The 18047-nt window shown below is 50.4% G+C and overlaps 1 protein-coding gene across 1 annotated transcript in view; it reads left to right on the top strand.

The window, feature by feature from the left end:
- The first annotated feature begins 7686 nt into the window (after nt 1-7686).
- The window catches only part of EFNA4 (ephrin A4), a 30786-nt gene continuing 20425 nt past the window's right edge, over nt 7687-18047 (top strand). The window contains exon 1 of the mRNA XM_053368801.1: nt 7687-7904. Within this exon, the coding sequence (XP_053224776.1) occupies nt 7789-7904 (116 nt within the window). The 5' untranslated portion in view covers nt 7687-7788. The remainder of the gene's footprint in view (nt 7905-18047) is intronic.

Below are 18047 nucleotides of genomic sequence, written 5' to 3' on the forward strand. Positions count from 1 at the left end.
TCAGCAGCCGGTGCAGATCTCTTGAGCACAGGAGTTATACGCTGACAGGGGGCCCTGTCAGCGATCGTGCTGCAGCATTCTGCGCTAGCTGCTGCTTCCGGATCAAGCACAAGGGAAGCCCCACATAGGGCACATTGCAGCAATCCAGTTTTGAATTAACCAGCGTGCATGAGCTGGTGCGACCAAGCTTTTATGTGCCCATCCCATAGCTCCGCGGTGTTGTCAAGAAAGCAACCTGTTTTGTGGACTCAGGACCCAGGCTCAGGTGGATGGAGCAGGGGGGAAGTTGATGAAGTCCGGGTGGAATTTCTCCCCAGGGTCTCCTTCCCGCATGTCTCCAGGTGATGCCGGTGTTATTGATGAGTTTCTGGTAAAGGTGAGGCCTTTGGGGAGAGGAGGTGAAAGAGCTCTGCTCCGAATCAGGTGTATGTGATCATATTTAGGCATGCTGTGGTGCCCATGGCAAGGCGAGGCTGCTCATGTTTAGATAAAGTGTTCCCAGATTTGAGTTGATTGTGAGATAGGCAGTGTTGGAGTTTGATAAGACTCAATTGTCTTGATAGGAAAGGGGGACTCTTTAGGTCTGATGTTGATGATTATTATTCATTCATTTAACAAGATTTAGACATTTATTTTACAATTCTGTGATTCTAAGATTTACATATTGCCCGATCAATGAAATCCTCTTGAGCGGTTTATGTAAAGCAAAAGTTAAAAGATTCAGATAAAAACCAAACAACAAAAGCCAGTTGATGTAAAATTTACCAAAATACCAGTAATCTATCTATAGAGCATTAGAACCATTTGGCTGCTGGGTCAGGCCAAGGGCCCATTTAGTCCAGCGTCTGTTTTTGCCGTAGACAGCCAGAAAACAAGAGTTGGAAAAAGTGAAACTGACAGATGAATCCATCCGTATATATTTTGGACCCCCGACTCCTCTCATCCCTGACCATTGTGCATGCTGGCAGGGGTTGATAAGGAGTCTGAGTCCTGCAAATGTCTGAAGGAGGCACAAAGTTGGATCGGGAACCTCCCCCCCCCAATCTCAGAATGGCCACCTCTGTTTTACCTTGGATAATTCTCTGTCCCTAATTCTGTGTCCTCCACTTTTTGGCAAGCAAGTTGTGGTTGCTTTGCTACACCACTAGGTGGCAGCCCAGCCTATGAGTCCATCACCCCCCAGCTAAAGTTCTAAATATCCATACAGTTGCCTGGTTTGTTCTTAGAGATTTCGAGACTGGGCAGTGCGAGTAGTAGCAGAGGCTTCTGTTGCAAGGACCTCTGTTGGGGCGTAATGTGTACGTAAGCTTTGATGGTAACACTGAGTTCTTTGCTTGGGGAGAGAAAAGGGGTAAGAACATAGCCAACCCCGGTGCAGCCATATCGTCCTCCACAAAATTGCCTAATCTTTTTTTTTTAATTAAAAAAGAAACACATTTGTATTAACAGACTTTCCATAAATAATCAAGGTACAACAAGTGTCTTCGAATCGTAGAATACAGGCCAATTTCAGTCGTTCTCAGACATTTTTGTTGTAGGCATTGAGGGGGGGAGAGGGAGGAGAAAATAGATATAAGAAGAAGAAGAGGGGTGGTGAGGAAGACAGTAAACCTACTTTCTTTACTTAGTATATGAGTGCATCATGTGAATAGGTGCCCCATATCCTCTGAAGCTCAACATCAAAAAAACGAAGATCATGGCCACTGGTCCCATCACCTCCTGGCAAATAGAAGGGGAAGAAATGGAGGCAGTGAGAGATTTTACTTTCTTGGGCTCCATGATCACTGCAGATGGTGACAGCAGCCATGAAATTAAAAGACGCCTGCTTCTTGGGAGAAAAGCAACGACAAACCTAGACAGCATCTTAAAAAGCAGAGACATCACCTTGCCAACAAAGGTCCGTATAGTTAAAGCTATGGTTTTCCCAGTAGTGATGTATGGAAGTGAGAGCTGGACCATAAAGAAGGCTGATCGCCAAAGAATTGATGCTTTTGAATTATGGTGCTGGAGGAGACTCTTGAGAGTCCCATGGACTGCAAGAAGATCAAACGCATCCATTCTGAAGGAAATCAGCCCTGACTGCTCACTGGAAGGGCAGATCGTTAAGCTGAGGCTCCAAGACTTTGGCCACCTCATGAGAAGACAAGACTCCCTGGAAAAGACCCTGATGTTGGGAAAGATGGAGGGCACAAGGAGAAGGGGATGGCAGAGGACGAGATGGTTGGACAGTGTTCTCGAAGCTACCAGCATGAGTTTGACCAAACTGCGGGAAGCAGTGGAAGACAGGAGTGTCTGGCGTGCTCTGGTCCATGGGGTCACGAAGAGTCAGACACAACTAAACGACTAAACAACAACAACAACATCCTCTTTAAAAGACATCTAAGTCGGTTGCCATCACTGTGGCAGTGAGTTCCGCAGTCTAACTAGGCCCTGTTTTTATAAACTTAGGCCATGCCACCTCTTCCCTGCTTTTTCTCTAAACTTGAGAGCTCCCAAGGGTTGCCACCCTACCTCGCAGGGGAGTCGCGTCCGTGAACTAGCTCCCACCCCCCTCTACCTCCAACCAGGCCGGCAAAAGGCATAACCCCGGGCAAGCATGGTCACTCAAGGAGAGGGAGCAAGGCAGAGCCGCAGAGGGGTGTGGCTTGAGGGGAAAGGGGCGTGGCCTGGTGAGAGTTCCAAGGGCCGGACAGAGAGCCCTGAGGGCCTGAGGCTCCCCCACCCTTGTCTTAGGCTGCTGCTGTTGGAGGTGGCGTCTTCCTGGCTGCCATCGCCGCTGAGTTTCACCTCCCAGGACACACATCCTGTGGCGAAACGTGGAGGTTGAGTCACGGGACGTGCAAGAGTTTCGGAAGCAGACTTGGCAAGGGGGGTCGCTCCGCCACGCAACCGCTGTGTGAGCTTCGGCTGAAATTGAAATCGCTGGGGATCGGGGCCTGTCGCCCATACTGCAGTTGCATGCTGACCTTGCACTTTGGCACAAGTTCTGTGTGTGTGGTGTGTGTGTCCCACGGTTCATGCACCTTCTCCCCCCCCCCCCCCCCGTGAGAACAAAGGTTCCCTTGTCCTGCCCAGCCACGCGGATCCATGTTTATGGGGCTTCCCAACCCTGTAATTTCTCCAGGTACGTGACTCTCAACAGGAGCCCCCGGCTGCCAGTCCACATCATGTGCTGGCTAGCTTGGGAAGGAGGCACGGCTGGCACTGGGAAGGCACTGCTGAAGCCTCTGGGTTTGGGTATATCTGGGGGATGGAGGGAGGGAAAGGTTGCCCATCAAAAAAGACTTGTGTGTGTGTGTGTTGGTATTGGAGCACGCCGCGTTTCGCACCCGGCTCCTTCGCCTCCTTACGTGATCTCCACCTGGGAAAACTATCAAAAGCTTGGTTTTTTTAATGACAGGGCATCCTCCAGCACCTGGAATTTCTATGGGCCGCCGGGCTGTGTTCCAGGTCTTGCGGGACGTGCTGATCCTAATCGATCCCAACTTTGAACTGCCAAAAGAAATATGGAAGAGGCTGGCAGAGCACGAGCCTCTTCATTGCAGGGTTGTGGGTTTGAGCCCCATGCTGGGCAAAAAGATTCCTGCCTTATAGGGGCTTCGACTCCATCTAGTCCAGCATCCTGTTCTCACAGTGGCCAGCTAGATGCCCCAAGAGGAAACACCCTTTTCTTTCTGCAAAAGGCAACATTGTGAAGTTGCAACTGTGCAACACACACAAACTCCTGTCCTCCATCCAGAAAATCAAGCACTGTCATCACACTTGAAAGGCACCCTCTATCCTGGCTTTAAGCACTTGAAGAAGTCCAGGTAAAGGTTGTGGCATGGGTGCGGGGAAGTCTGAGAGTCCTGGATAGCTTACAGGACCAAGGCTGGAGTCCTTCCCCCCCCCCCGCTCTTGCCACCCAATACAGTTGTCTTGGGAAAATCCTACAAGAAGGATATGGAGATTCTAAGCCAGGGGTAGGCAACCTAAGGCCCGGGGGCCAGATCCGGCCCAATCACCTTCTAAATCTGGCCCATGGACTGTCCAGGAATCAGCATGTTTTTACATGAGTAGAATGTGTCCTTTTATTTAAAATGCATCTCTGGGTCATTTGTGGGGCATAGGAATTCGTTCATATTTCCCCCCAAAATATAGTCCGGGCCCCCACAAGGTCTGAGGAACCCCCTATTCTAAGCCCACGCCTGCTGTTTTCTCCATTCAGCGACTGGGAAGCGGCAGGGAATCTGCTCTGAGTGCAGAAGGTCCCAGCTTCAATCTCTAGCAGCTCCAGGTCTGGCTGGGAACGTCTCCTGCCTGCAACCCTCGAGAGCCAGTGTAGGCATAACAAAACGTCTTGCATATATATGGAGATAGACTTCGTGTCACCCTGGAGGTTCAGTTTGCTCCTAATGGACAGATCTAGGGAGGTAGTCTTCTCCTGCTCCAGATGAAATAAAGAACCTACATGGAGGATTATAACCAAACACTATAATTTATGTCCTGGTGCACAGCTGTGAACCTTCATTTGCTGCTGGGCTCTGACCAGCACGGCCAGTGATCAGGGTCTGCGGCTGATGGGAGCTGGAGTCCAAAGTAATCTGGGGAGGTGGGCAATAGGTCCTCCATCTTTGCCATAACTCCTAATGAGAGTATATGTCTTTCTTGCTTTGTGAATACAGATAACTCACCTCTTATGCAGGGGTTCTGTTCCGGGGGTCCACACCTAAGTGCAAAAACTCATAAAGGTAGGAATCCCTTAGAACAGCTGATCCCCTCAAGGAAACCCCACATGGGTAGGTGGGAATAACCCATGGAGAGTGGTGAATGGTGAATTCCCCCCCCCTTTTTAATTTTTTTTGCTCCCCATTTCCTTATTTATTTCCCACCACCCATGCAAACCTGCGATCGCATGGGCAAAATCAGTGAGTTACCTATATATAAGACAGGGGAGGGGGGCACGAGTTATGCATTGCAGGGAGAGTTTCAGAAAAGGGGGAGCAAAATGATCAACAATAATAATAATACAATTTTATTTACCGTATTTTTTGCTCTATAAGACTCACTTTTTCTCTCCTAAAAAGTAAGGGGAAATGTGTGTGCGTCTTATGGAGCGAATGCAGGCTGCGCAGCTATCCCAGAAGCCAGAACAGCAAGAGGGATTGCTGCTTTCACTGCGCAGCGATCCCTCTTGTTGTTCTGGCTTCTGAGATTCAGAATATTTTTTTTCTTCTTTTCCTCCTCAAAAAACTAGGTGCGTCTTATGGTCTGGTGCATCTTATAGAGCAAAAAATACGGTATATCCCGCCCTCCCCACCTGAAGCCAGGCTCCGAGTGGCTAACAACAGTAAAAGTAACACAGTTTACATAAAATCACAATCTATTAATTGAAATACATTCTAAAATCAATTCATTCAAGGAGCAACTCCTTCCGTGTTAGAAAAAGTTGCAGCATTCGAGACTTTTTGATTGGGAGAAAAGGCAAATAAGTCACAACACGATCAACGTTTATCAAATGATGCCTGGTGATCGCAAGCGTAGACATTTGCCGTTGAGCTCAGAACCAGCTTGTGAGCTTCCTGTGAGAATGGGATGCTGGATTAGATGGGCCTTGGGCCTCATCCAGTAGCCTCTTCTTACTTTCTTATGGGAGGAAGGAGACCCCAGCCCGGCTGCCCCAGGAACAGAATATGGGGTTACTGTATCCTATAATGGAGTCGAGGAAGAAGGGAAAAGAGCAGACACACACACACACACACACACACACACGACTGTATTATTGCTGAGAATTTGGGCCTGTGGAAGAGAAAAGAAACTTGAATCACACTAAACACTTCAATATGTTGTGCTCAGGACCAGTCTCAAAACCACTCCAAATTTTCTGCTTGGCCTGAAGGATTAACTACACATGTGAGCCAACGATGATAAAATGATGATTTGATGAGGAGGACAATTGAGTTGGGGGGGGGCGTGGAAAGGTGTCCCTGCGGCCTGGTTTATGGAAGTTTATGCACATGGTTTATGTGTCTGAAGGTCCGGGGCTGCCCAGACGACAAGACCCCATCTCAGTGTCACTGATGTGGCCCCGACGGAAAGCAGAGCAAGACGTTTGGCACCAGCTTGGCTGCGAGAGTTGCAGGAAGGAGGCCTACAAGGCGCCATCCAACCGTCTAAGGGGCTGCACTCTAGATTTGTGTTACTCCTGAACCTTTTCTTCTCCAGAGATATCCTACAAGGGAGCAGGTATGGATCCCCCCCCCCCGAGGTTTACTCCCAGAGCCTTACTCATGAATCCGTATAGCCACAAAGGCAGCAAAGGTTTAGGATCAGAATTTTCCTTCTCCTCCCAGGTCGACGAGCCTCATCTGCCCAGGTGAGATAGATGTATTACGATTTAAATAAGGGATGGAGGAATAAGGAGGACCCCAATTGGATCAGGCCAATAGCCCATCCTGTGCAGTGTCCTGTTCTCACAGCCCTTCATCTTCGGAGTGGTCCTGGCTTCTGAGGTTGCCAGAGGGTTTTGGAGCACACCACAGATACTCATCCTCAAGGTCCGTATAGTTAAGGCTATGGTTTCCCCAGTAGTGATGTATGGAAGTGAGAGCTGGACTATAAAGAAGGTTGATCGCCAAAGAATTGATGCTTTTGAATTATGGTGCTGGAGGAGACTCTTGAGAGTCCCATGGACTGCAAGAAGATCAAACCTCTCCATTCTGAAGGAAATCAGCCCTGAGTGCTCACTGGAAGGACAGACCCTGAAGCTGAGGCTCCAATACTTTGGCCACCTCATGAGAAGAGAAGACTCCCTGGAAAAGACCCTGATGTTGGGAAAGATTGAGGGCTCAAGGAGAAGGGGATGGCAGAGGATGAGATGGTGGGACAGTGTTCTCGAAGCTACCAGCATGAGTTTGACCAAACTGCGGGAGGCAGTGGAAGACAGGAGTGCCTGGCGTGCTCTGATCCAGGGGGTCACGGAGCGTCGGACACAACTAAACAGCTAAACAACAACAAGTGTAGCAACAAATGCATAAATAATCCCCCTTTTCGGAGTGGTCCTGGCTTCTGAGGTTGCCAGAGGGAGCACACCACAGATCCTCATCCTGCGCCGCCTTCTGGGCATAGGAGCCAAACTCCTATGGGCATAGAAGCCAAAAATATTTAAGAGGTGTAGGGGCCCCCAGGTTGATGGGCATTGCCATACAAATGGTGCTCGTGTGCCACGTCTTGTGATCGATTACCTGGCCCGCCATTAATTTTTTCTAAGTTGGCACTCCTGGATATGTGGGGGGGGGGTGATGTCCCGAAATCGCGTTCTCCCCCCGCACCATACACCCACCCCAAAAAGGAGTGCCACGCTCGTAAATATCTGCCCGTCCAGCACGAAAGCACCGGAGCAGGGGCGAGCCGGCAACGTTGGCAACCCCTCCCACCCATTCATCCATCCAGACTTCCGCCGGGTGAATGAAGCGAGAGATAGAGAGAAAAAAGGGGGCTTTTTCTCGGAGCGCCGCGGGCCTCGAGGGGTTAACCCCGAACTTCCCTCCTCCCCCGCCCCCCTCGCCTTTCTTTCTTCTTTTCATTCTTCCTTTGCTCCGAGTTGCTACTATCCGCGCCGAGCCCCGGCCGCTGATTGGTGGGAAGTTAGAGCTGGCCGCGATTGGGGGCGTGGCCGCGGCGGCAGCAGCAGCACTTTCTCCCCCGCTCGCTTCCCCTCCCCTCGCTCGGCTTCCCTCCGGCCGAACGAGCGCGCTCAGTCCGTCCAGTTGCCCCGACGGGGGGCTCGGCAGGGGCGGCGGCGGAGCGATGCGCCCGGCGGGGGCGCTGCCCTGGGGGCTGCTGCTGGTGCTTTGGGGGGCCCTGCTGGGCCGGCAGGTGCGGGGCCTCCGCCACAGCGTCTACTGGAACGCCAGCAACCACAGGTAACGCAGCCGCACCGAAAGTATTTGAAAAAGAAAAGAAAAAGATGGGGAGGGAGGGATCCAGTGGATCTGCGCCGAGGATCTGGGTCGATCCCCGTTTAGGCCTCACCTGCGCCCCGATCCCTCCCAGAAACGCACCCGCCTGCCCCACCTCCAGGCCCCTGCGACCCTCGGGGGCCTTTGCCGCCGTGCGCCCGCTCCTCCCGAAATCCTCAAGTTTTCTGGATCTTCGCTTGCGGTTTGTTGGACGGGACTCTTTTTTTTCTGTTGTTCGACTGGAGAGAGAGGGGTGCAAATTCCCTACTTTGTTCCTTCTTGCCTCTTACACCCCCTCCCCAAAATAAATGGGGTTCAGGTCCTGCAAGGCTTCGCCGGTCCTTCTTAAACTCGTTTTCCCCCGGGCAGGATTTGGTTAAAGAGGCCGGTGGGGTGGGACTTGTGGGGGGGGGGAGAGAGAGAAAGGGGTGAGGGGCTTGCCTCTCCTCCCCCACCTCCCCTTTCCAAGCTGGCTTCGTGTTGCGCGCTCAGCATCTCTTTGTCTGGCGGCCTCCCAGGTGCCGCCCCCCTTTCCCCCATCTCCCTCCACGAAAAATTCGCCTCTGCCCCCCTTCTTCCCTTCCCCGCCCCCCCCCCAAGCTGGCCGTTGGAGGGGGTGTTACGCATCCAGTTAATGTAGGGAGGAAGGGGGTGTCTCCCCCTTGAACTACCTGGCAGGAGAGTCATGCCAGGCTTAAAAAAACTCATTTTCTTAGGTTGGCGTGGCACTGGTGGCAGAGTGTGGCTGGGCTGGCGGAACCTCTTTAGGCCTGGCTGCTGCCTTGGTCTCTGTTTTCGCTCTCTCTCCCCAGAGAGTCTTGCCCGGTCTTGTGCCCCACAGGTGCCCGGAGGCTTGGGTGCCTGTCCTTGCTTGTTGGGCCTCTCTTGTGGGTGATGTTTGCCCTTGCTCCTGCCGGCAGTTGCTTGGGGGGGGGGAGCTTTCTGGGACCCCAGTGGCAAAAGTGACCCCTAACAGGCATTCGCTATCCGGGGGCCTCTGCCATGCTATAGGATCATTCCGCCTCGTTCCCCCAGCCTGGGGTAGTTTAAGGCTCTTAGCTCAGTCAGGAGAGCATGAGTTGTGTGGGTTCAAGCCCCATGTTGGGCGAAAGATTCCTGCATTGCCGAGGGTTGGACTAGATGACCCACGGGTCCCTTCCAGCCCTACAGTTCTATGATTCTGCGAACACCCTCCCTGCTGCCTGAAACCCTAGATAGCTGCTGCCAGTATTGCCCAGATGGAACAAGGGTCTGACTTGGAGTAATGTAGCTTTCCTATGTGAATCAGCACTTTATTTGGAACAATGAGGGCTGCAATCTTGATTTATTTTTAGGGGATGGGCCACAGCTCTGTCTTTGAGCCGGTGCTTTGCCTGCAAAGGTTCTCAGGTTCAATCCTCGGCATCTCCAGGCAGGGCTGGGAAAAGGCGCCCTTGCCCTAAACCCCAGTGAGCCTCTGCCAGTCAGTGCAGGCAATACTGAGCTAAGTACAATGGCCTGACTTCATAGAAGGCCGTTTCCTATGTTCTTGTTCAAAAACTTGAGGACTGGGATCTTTATTTTATGGCAAGGGCTCTTAGGCCTGGAGTCTAGCGGCAAAAGCATCTGGTTGGCATTCAGAAGGTGCCAGATTCAATTCCTGGCATCTTCAGGTCGGGCTGGGAATATCCCTTGCCCGAAACCCTGGAAAGCCACTGCCAGCCAGTGTGGATAATACTGACCTAGATGGACCAACTTCTTACAATCCCATGAATGGGAAAGGGAATGGTACTCATGTCACATTTTTCCTTGGGAAAGAAAGAAGCAACAAATTGAAAAAAAAAAATACAGTGGTACCTCCGGTTAAGTACTTAATTCGTTCCGAAGGTCCGTTCTTAACCTGAAACTGTTCTTACCTGAGGTACCACTTTAGCTAATGGGGCCTCGCGCTGCTGCCACACGATTTCTGTTCTCATCCTGAAGCAAAGTTCTTAACCTGAAGCACTATTTCTGGGTTAGCGGAGTCTGTAACCTGAAGCGTATGTAACCTGAGGTACCACACTGTAAATAAAAACTGAGATTGGAAAAGGCCAGTTCACTTTCAAATCTGGCTTTTCAACGCATTTTAGTTCCCTCTCCAAAGCAATGCTAACTCTTTCTGGAAGGCCTCCCCTTTGCTTTTCTGCTGTGCACTCTGCACATGCACAGGAGCCATTTCTGCCTGCCTGCCATCAATCCCAGGGTCGAGCTTGGGCCTTGTGAATGGGGCGCCTCAGCTCAGCACAATTTTAAGCACTCTGTGTTGTGTGGCAATGCCCAGGCCCTGGTACTAATCTCCTTTTCTCTCTCTCTCTCTCTCCCTTTTACTGTTGTCAAGCTTATCCTCCTTTTTCCTTCCTCGGTGGGGCCCACCCGGGGAGGCGGAGGGGGCGAGTCGGGGCGAGTCTGGCTGGCGGGTGGGGGGGACGGGACACGGAGAAGGAGGTTGGGAGTTACACGGGAACATTCCTGCTTGTTTTGTTTTCCCTGGCGTGGGAGAGTCAGGTTAGTTGGCGCTTGGGTCTTGGGCCTAGCCAGAGCGGCCTTGGGAGTGCCATGGAGGGGGGAGCTGGCTGCCGGCCCAATCGGAATTATAAATCCCGAGGAAGGATGGCAGGGTGAGAGGGAACTCCGAACGAAGTTTGGGAGGCTGGGAAAGGCACACACACACACACCCGGACCGTGCCAGCTTGTGCAATCTGAATCTGTACTTTTATTCCTCTCCGCCCCCCCCCCCCGCAATATCACTCATTTTTGCAAGAATGGGAGTCACAATTCAAAGTGTTGATGCTTACCTTTAAAGCCCTAAACAGCCTTGGCCCAGTATACCTGAAGGAGCGTCTCCACCCCCATCGTTCTACTCGGACACTGAGGTCCAGCGCCGAGGGCCTTCTGGCGGTTCCCTCACTGCGAGAAGCCAAGTTACAGGGAACCAGGCAGAGGGCCTTCTTGGCAGTGGCACCCGCCCTGTGGAACGCCCTCCCACCAGATGTCAAAGAGAAAGACAACTACCAGACTTTTAGAAGGCATCTGAAGGCAGCCCTGTTTAGGGAAGCTTTTAATGTTTGCTGTATTACGGTATTTTAATATTTTGTTGGAAGCCGCCCAGAGTGGCTGGGGAAGTCCAGCCAGATGGGCGAAGTATAAATAATATATTATTATTATTATTATTATCATCAACCTGAGTCTGGCCTGTGTTACTAGAGGCCTGCAGTACGAATGCCAGAAGGGTCCCCCCCTTTGCCGAAGCCCTTATCTCGCCCAGCATCCTGTTCCCACATTGGCCAGCCAGATGGGAAGACTGGAGGCAGCAGTTCTCCTTCCCTTGTGCTCCTAAGGCGAGCCCTGCAGGATCAGGCCCATCCAGGCCCTCATCCTGTCCTCCCAGTGGCCATTCAGAGGCCCACGGGCAGGGTGTGAACCAGTGTTAGAAAGTCAGGTTCATAAGCTAGGCGCCACCTTCAAGCTAGATTGCGGTTGCCATAACAGGACGTCTGTTCGCCGGGGGGTTGGGCTAGATGACCGGTGGGGTCCCTTCCAATGCTAATGATTCTGTGACCTGAGCTACATTGCTTGCCCTTGCGACGCTTCGCTGGTCCCAGTGTGCAAGGAGGAGAAAGGCAAATGGGAAACGGAATTAGCTATAGACTAAGGCAGAGGCTTTTAAACTTGGTTGCCAGCTTTGCGCCCAGAAATCCTTGTCTGAAACCCTGGAAAACTGCCTCTGGCCAGTGTACACCAGGGTTTCCCAGACTTCAGTTTCCAGTTGTTTTTTTCAACTACAACTCCCATCATCCCCAGCTATCAGGAGCAGTGGTCAGGGATGGTGGGAACTGTAGTCCAAAGAAAACAGCCAGAGACCCAAGTTTGGGGAAACCCTAGTGTGGACAGTACTGAACTGGGTCAACCTAATGCTCTGACTCAGGATGAGGCCACTTTCTAACCAGTCTTGACGTTTGAGCCTTTAACACAGAACCATGAGGACTAGAATCTTGAGTAAATTTTAGAAGAAATGAGGGCCCAAGCTTGATCCCTGGCATCTCCATGTAGGGCTGGGAGAGAGAGCCCTGCCTGAACTGGTAGCTCAAGTCAGTAGAGCATGGGTAGGCAAACTAAGGCCCGGGGACTGGATCCGGCCCAGTTGCCTTCTCAATCCGGCCCACGGACAGTCCAGGAATCAGCGTGTTTTTACATGAGCAGAATATGTGCTTTTATTTAAAATGCATCTCTGGGTTATTTGTGGGACATAGGAATTCGTTCATTATTATTATTTTTTGAAAGTATAATCCGGCCCCCCACAAGGTCTGAGGGACAGTGGACCGGCCCCCTGCTGAAAAAGTTTGCTGAGCATGAGGCTCTAAATCTCAGGGCTATGGGTTCGAGCACCACGTTGTGTCAGAGATTCCTGGGGACTAGATGGCCCTTCTGGTCCCTTCTGATTCTATGAAATCCTGCAGAGCTGCTGCCAGTCAGTGTAGGCAGTATGGAGCTAGTCAGTGTTCTGACTGTGTGGCAGCTTCCTGGCTGGTTCAGCATCCTTGTTTCTGCAGTGATGTCTCTGGCAAGTCCCTGGGGGCAAACACGAACTTGAATGGGGCAGAAAGCCTCCTTGCTTGTTTCAAGCGAGTATTGAGAGTCTCTGATCCTGGGGGTAGTTCTCAGCCATCCTGTCTCGTAGCCATCGATATAGACTTCTCCTCCGAGGATTTTGTCTAATCCCCTTTTAAAGCCGTCTAAGTTGGTGGCTTTCACCACATCTTGGGATAGCTAATGCCGTAGCTTAACTCTGAGCCACGCGAAGAAGCAGCATTTCCTTTCGTCTGTCCAGAATCTATCTCTGCCCTCTCTCCCCCGCCCAGATGTATATGTATATATTATCCACGGCTTGAATTAAAACTAAATTGTACTTTTGGAGAGTAGAGCCATTGAAAACGACTGGACCTCAGTTAGGTCACCAAACATTTGAAGCCCTGTGGCGCCAGTCATGGCTTCCTGCAAAGGATTCTGGGAGCTGTAATTTGTTCAGGGTGCTGAGAGGAGCTACTATACAGTGATACCTCGGGTTAAGTACTTAATTCATTCCGGAGGTCCGTTCTTAACCTGAAACTGTTCTTAACCTGAGGTACCACTTTAGCTAATGGGGCCTCCCACTGCCACTGCGCGATTTCTGTTCTTAACCTGAAGCGCTATTTCTGGGTTAGCGGAGTCTGTAACCTGAAGCGTATGTAACCTGAAGCGTATGTAAACCGAGGTATCACTGTATTACCATCTCATCTCTCTGCAGTAGTTTTTCTTAAAGTTTTAAGTGTCTATACGCTTATTGCATTTATAAATTTTAAATTTATTGTTGTGCAATGTTTTGATTGTTTGTTTTCCTCCTGGGACTGTACCCCCAAGTGTGTTTTATAAGCTGGTCTCCGACCGTAACAAATTATCTATTTATCTATCTATCCATCTACTATATTACCAGAGCTACAATTCCCAGAGTGCTTTCGCCGTCAAGGAGCTCTGGGAGTAGTAGCTCAGGTAAACGTGTTTCCTAACAACTCTCAAAATGAACCTTAACAAAATACAGTACCCATGATTTTTTTAAATTTTTATTTTTGGCAGTTAGGAGAACCATAGCTTGTTTTTACAAATGGTATGGTAGCGCTTTAAGTGTGTGGAGTGAATATGGCCTTAGGGATGTGTAATGTTTATTTTTAACCCCTTGCACTTAGAAATGTAGTGTGTCAGACAGAAACTTCCAAGACTGCCCTTTCCCCTGAGATGCTAGCTTTCTAAGTACAGTGGTACCTCGGGTTACATACGCTTCAGGTTACAGACTCCGCTAACCCAGAAATAGTGCTTCAGGTTAAGAACTTTGCTTCAGGATGAGAACAGAAATCGTGCTCCGGCGGCGCGGCAGCAGCAGGAGGCCCCATTAGCTAAAGTGGTGCTTCAGGTTAAGAACAGTTTCAGGTTAAGAACGGACCTCCAGAACGAATTAAGTACTTAACCCGAGGTACCACTGTAGTTTTGTACCAAAGAATGTTCAACCAGGCGCATGTCCCACCTTCCCAGCCTGAAATGACACTGCTCCTATCCCAGACCATCACCCACTTAGCTGGAGATAAGCCCCACCAAACTCGCTGAACTTCCTTCTGAGTAACTGTTCTAACAGGTACAGCTCGAAACTCTTGGATGTAAATTTGTAATGTATAGGTTTGAAGTTTGGGCGAAGATAATTTGACTGGCTTTTTGCCTCAGTGGAGTTGGGGTGGCACTGTGGGTTAAACCACAGAGCCTAGGACTTGCCGATCAGAAGGTCGGCGGTTCGAATCCCCGCGATGGGGTGAGCTCCCATTGCTCGGTCCCTGCTCCTGCCAACCTAGCAGTTCGAAAGCACATCAAAGTGCAAGTAGATAAACAGGTACCGCTGTGGTGGGAAGGTAAACTGTGTTTCCGTGCGCTGCTCTGGTTTGCCAGAAGCGGCTTAGTCATGCTGGCCACATGACCCGGAAGCTGTACGCTGGCTCCCTCGGCCAATAAAGCGAGATGAGTGCCGCAACCCCAGAGTTGGCCACGACTGGACCTAATGGTCAGGGGTCCCTTTACCTTTACTACCTCTAGAAGCTTTCTGAAAGCCTCTGGTTGGCTGCTTTTGGGATTGAAATTGCTGGCATTGGATGGAGTCTCCTTGTGTTTCTTTCGCATTCAGAGTTTTGGATGTTAACATTTGCCTGCCTGCCGAAGAAAGCAGCGACTAAAATTTGCTGATCCGTTTACATCCCAGGAGATTCCTTGCTTTGCTGAGATTCTGTGCACGTTTCCTTGGGAACCCATTCTTACTTGGGAGTAAATCCTGTTGAATTCAGTGGGACTTACTCCAGAATTACTCCTTCAAACCAAGAATTCATGGGCTGCAACCCGCAACCTATTTCAGTTTTAGACCCACTAAATTCGTTTGGGCCCCAGGCAGAGGCTTTGAGAATTCATTGTTGGAGATTGTGTGTGTGTTTTTTTAAACTATTTCTTTATTCTTAAGAAAGGAATATAGATCTGCAAACTGTGGATTGCCTCGAGATTTAATTATCCTTAGAGCAGATCCGTTGGGACTAACTGAAGTTCTATCGCAAGGGTAACCAGAGTGGTGCCCCTCAGATATAGTCGGACTTCAACTCATAGGAAAATAAGACAGTCCTGCGGGATCAGGCCAGTGGCCCATCTAGTCCAGCATCCTGCTCTCATTGTGGCCAACCAGATGCCTGCGGAAAACCAGCTAGCAGGATTCAGGTTGGTCGCCGTCACTCATGTGGCAGGGAGTTCCACAGTTTAACCATGTGAAAAAGTCATTTCATTTATCTATCCCGAAGCTTTGGAGGTCCATGAGTTCTAGTGTTGGGAGAGAGGGAGAAAAGCTCTTCACTTTCCCTGTGCTGAGCATAATTATAGAAATTATCAAGTTGTGGTCCAGCAAATATCTGGAGGGCCCTATGCATGCTACCTCTGTATGGGCTTATTCTAGGCTTGAATTTAGGTCGCATCCAACCCAATGATCCCAGCTGAGGTGGTGTGGTTTGGCTGCAGTCCTGTTCACATTTACTTGGGAGTAAGGCCCATTAAACTCAGTGAGATTTAGTTCTGAGCAGAACTAAGAAGTGGAAGGGATCATCCAGAACATTTTTGTAGAAAACTTGAACTTTTTTGGGGGGGGGTGTGTGTGAAAGTGCAATATTGATACATATACATTTTTTATATTCCTTTTACGGGTGTAGGTTTCCTTTTTAAGCTTTGAATGAAAAGGTAGGAGACACAGTATATAAATTTGTAGTGGTTTTTTGCAAGCAGATTTGAACGGGGGGAATTCCAATAGAATTCCCTCTGTTTCTCGTGCCTTTTTATTCCACTTCAGTCTCCATTGCCCCTGTTGATACATCTTCATCTTTCAAAACAGCCAGCTATTTGCTTGTGAGGCTTTAATGTTGAAGAACTCTTCAGTGGAGATTGTGTTTGTGTGTGCTAAAAATACAGCTCACTGCTGCGAGAGACGGTACATGTTGCTGCCTTCAAGAATGCCGCTCTGACCATGGTCGGGAGGACCAAAAGTAGTTGCGTTCTGGGTCTCTTCCCAAAAACTTATCTGCCCTTTCTCACTGCCTCTCCCCCTGCCACAAAGAAAATCCCTTTCAACTCTCACGTGCACCCTCTCTGAAACAGGGCCTCAAACCCTGGTCCCCTCCAAACTACTACTACTAAATTTTTATTATTTATACCCGACTCATCTGGCTGGGTTTCCCCAGCCGCTCTGGGCGGTTCCAACAAAATATTTAAAATACAACAAAGCATCAAACATTAAAAACTTCCCTAAACAGGGCGGCCTTCAGATGTCTTCTAAAAGTCAAACAGTTGTTTATTTCCTTGACATCTGATGGGAGGGCGTTCCACAGGGTGGGTGCCACTGCCGAGAAGGCCCTCTGCCTGGTTCCCTGTAACTTTGCTTCTCGCAGTGAGGGAACTGCCAGAAGGCCATTGGTGCTGGATCTCAGTGTCCAAGCTGAAGAATGGGGGTGGAGACGCTCCTTCAGGTATACTGGGCCGAGGCCGTTTAGGGCTTGAAAGGTCAGCACCAACACTTTGAATTGTGCTTGGAAACGTATTGGGAGCCAATGCAGATCTCTCAGGACCGGTGTTATGTGGTCCCGGCGGCCAGTCCCAGTCACCAGTCTAGCTGCCGCATTCTGGATTAGTTGTAGTTTCCGGGTCACCTTCAAAGGTAGCCCCATGTAGAGCGCATTGCCGTAGTCCAAGTGGGAGATAACCAGAGCATGCACCACTCTGGTGAGACAGTCCGTAGGCAGGTAGGGTCTCATCCTGCATACCAGGTGGAGCTGTTAGACAGCGGCCCTGGACACAAGAGTTGACCTGCGCCTCCATGGACAGCTGTGAGTCCAAAATGACTCCCAGGCTTCACACCTGATCCTTCAGGGGCACAGTTACCCCATTCAGGTCCTCCACACCTGCCTGCCCCCTAGCCCCCCAAAACAGTACTTCTCTCTTGTCAGGATTCAACCTCAGTATGTTAGCCGCCATCCATCCTCCAACCGCCTCCAGACACTTCACCGCCTTCACTGGTTTCGACTTGAAAGAGAGGTAGAGCTGGGTATCATCCGCATACTGATGAACACCCAGCCCAAACCCCACGATGATCTCTCCCAGCGGCTTCATATAGATGTTAAAAAGCATGGGGGAGAGGACGGAGCCCTGAGGCACCCCACAAGTGAGAGCCCAGGGGTCTGAACACTCATCCCCCCAACACCACTTTCTGAACACGGCCAAGAAGGAAGGAGCGGACCATCGCATAACAGTGCCCCCAGCTCCCAACCCCTCTAGACTAGGGGTCAGCAAACTTTTTCAGCAGCAGGCCGGTCCACTATCCCTCAGGCCTTGTGGGGGGCCAGACTGTATTTTCTGGGGGGAAATGAATGGATTCCTATGCCCCACAAATAACCCAGAGATGCATTTTAAATAAAAGCACGCATTCTACTCATGTAAAAACGCCAGGCAGGCCCCACAAATAACCCTGAGATGCATTTTAAATAAAAGGGCGCATTCTACTCACGTAAAAACACCCTGATTCCCGGACCGTCCGTGGGCCGGATTTAGAAGGTGATTGGCCCGATCTGGCCCCCGGGCCTTAGTGTGCTTACCCATGCTAGACGGTCCAAACAGCATGGCCAGTGATCAAGGGTGATAGGGTTTGGAGTAGACAAACAATGTCTGGCGGGCACCATGCCCACTTGCATACATGTGCAGACGCTGGTGCTTTGAAGTATTCACAGCAGCCATGCACTTGTATGCACACAGCCATGCTCTTTGAAGCAAAGATGCACACTCTTACACACTTCTCTTCGTACGCACAAACAAACACACTTTCTTCTCTACCCACCCACCAATCATGTACATGTCTATATTTTTGGTGGTTTCTATGGGGTGAGTGAATGTGGCGACCCTCTCCATCCCTCCTTGTGCTCCCTCACCCCACCAACATCTAGGTTGAGGATTCTGGATAAGAAACTAACAGCACGTCCTGTTTTGCAAACTCGGTTC

Source organism: Podarcis raffonei, chromosome 16 (assembly GCF_027172205.1).
Source record: "Podarcis raffonei isolate rPodRaf1 chromosome 16, rPodRaf1.pri, whole genome shotgun sequence".
Lineage (NCBI taxonomy): Eukaryota > Metazoa > Chordata > Lepidosauria > Squamata > Lacertidae > Podarcis > Podarcis raffonei.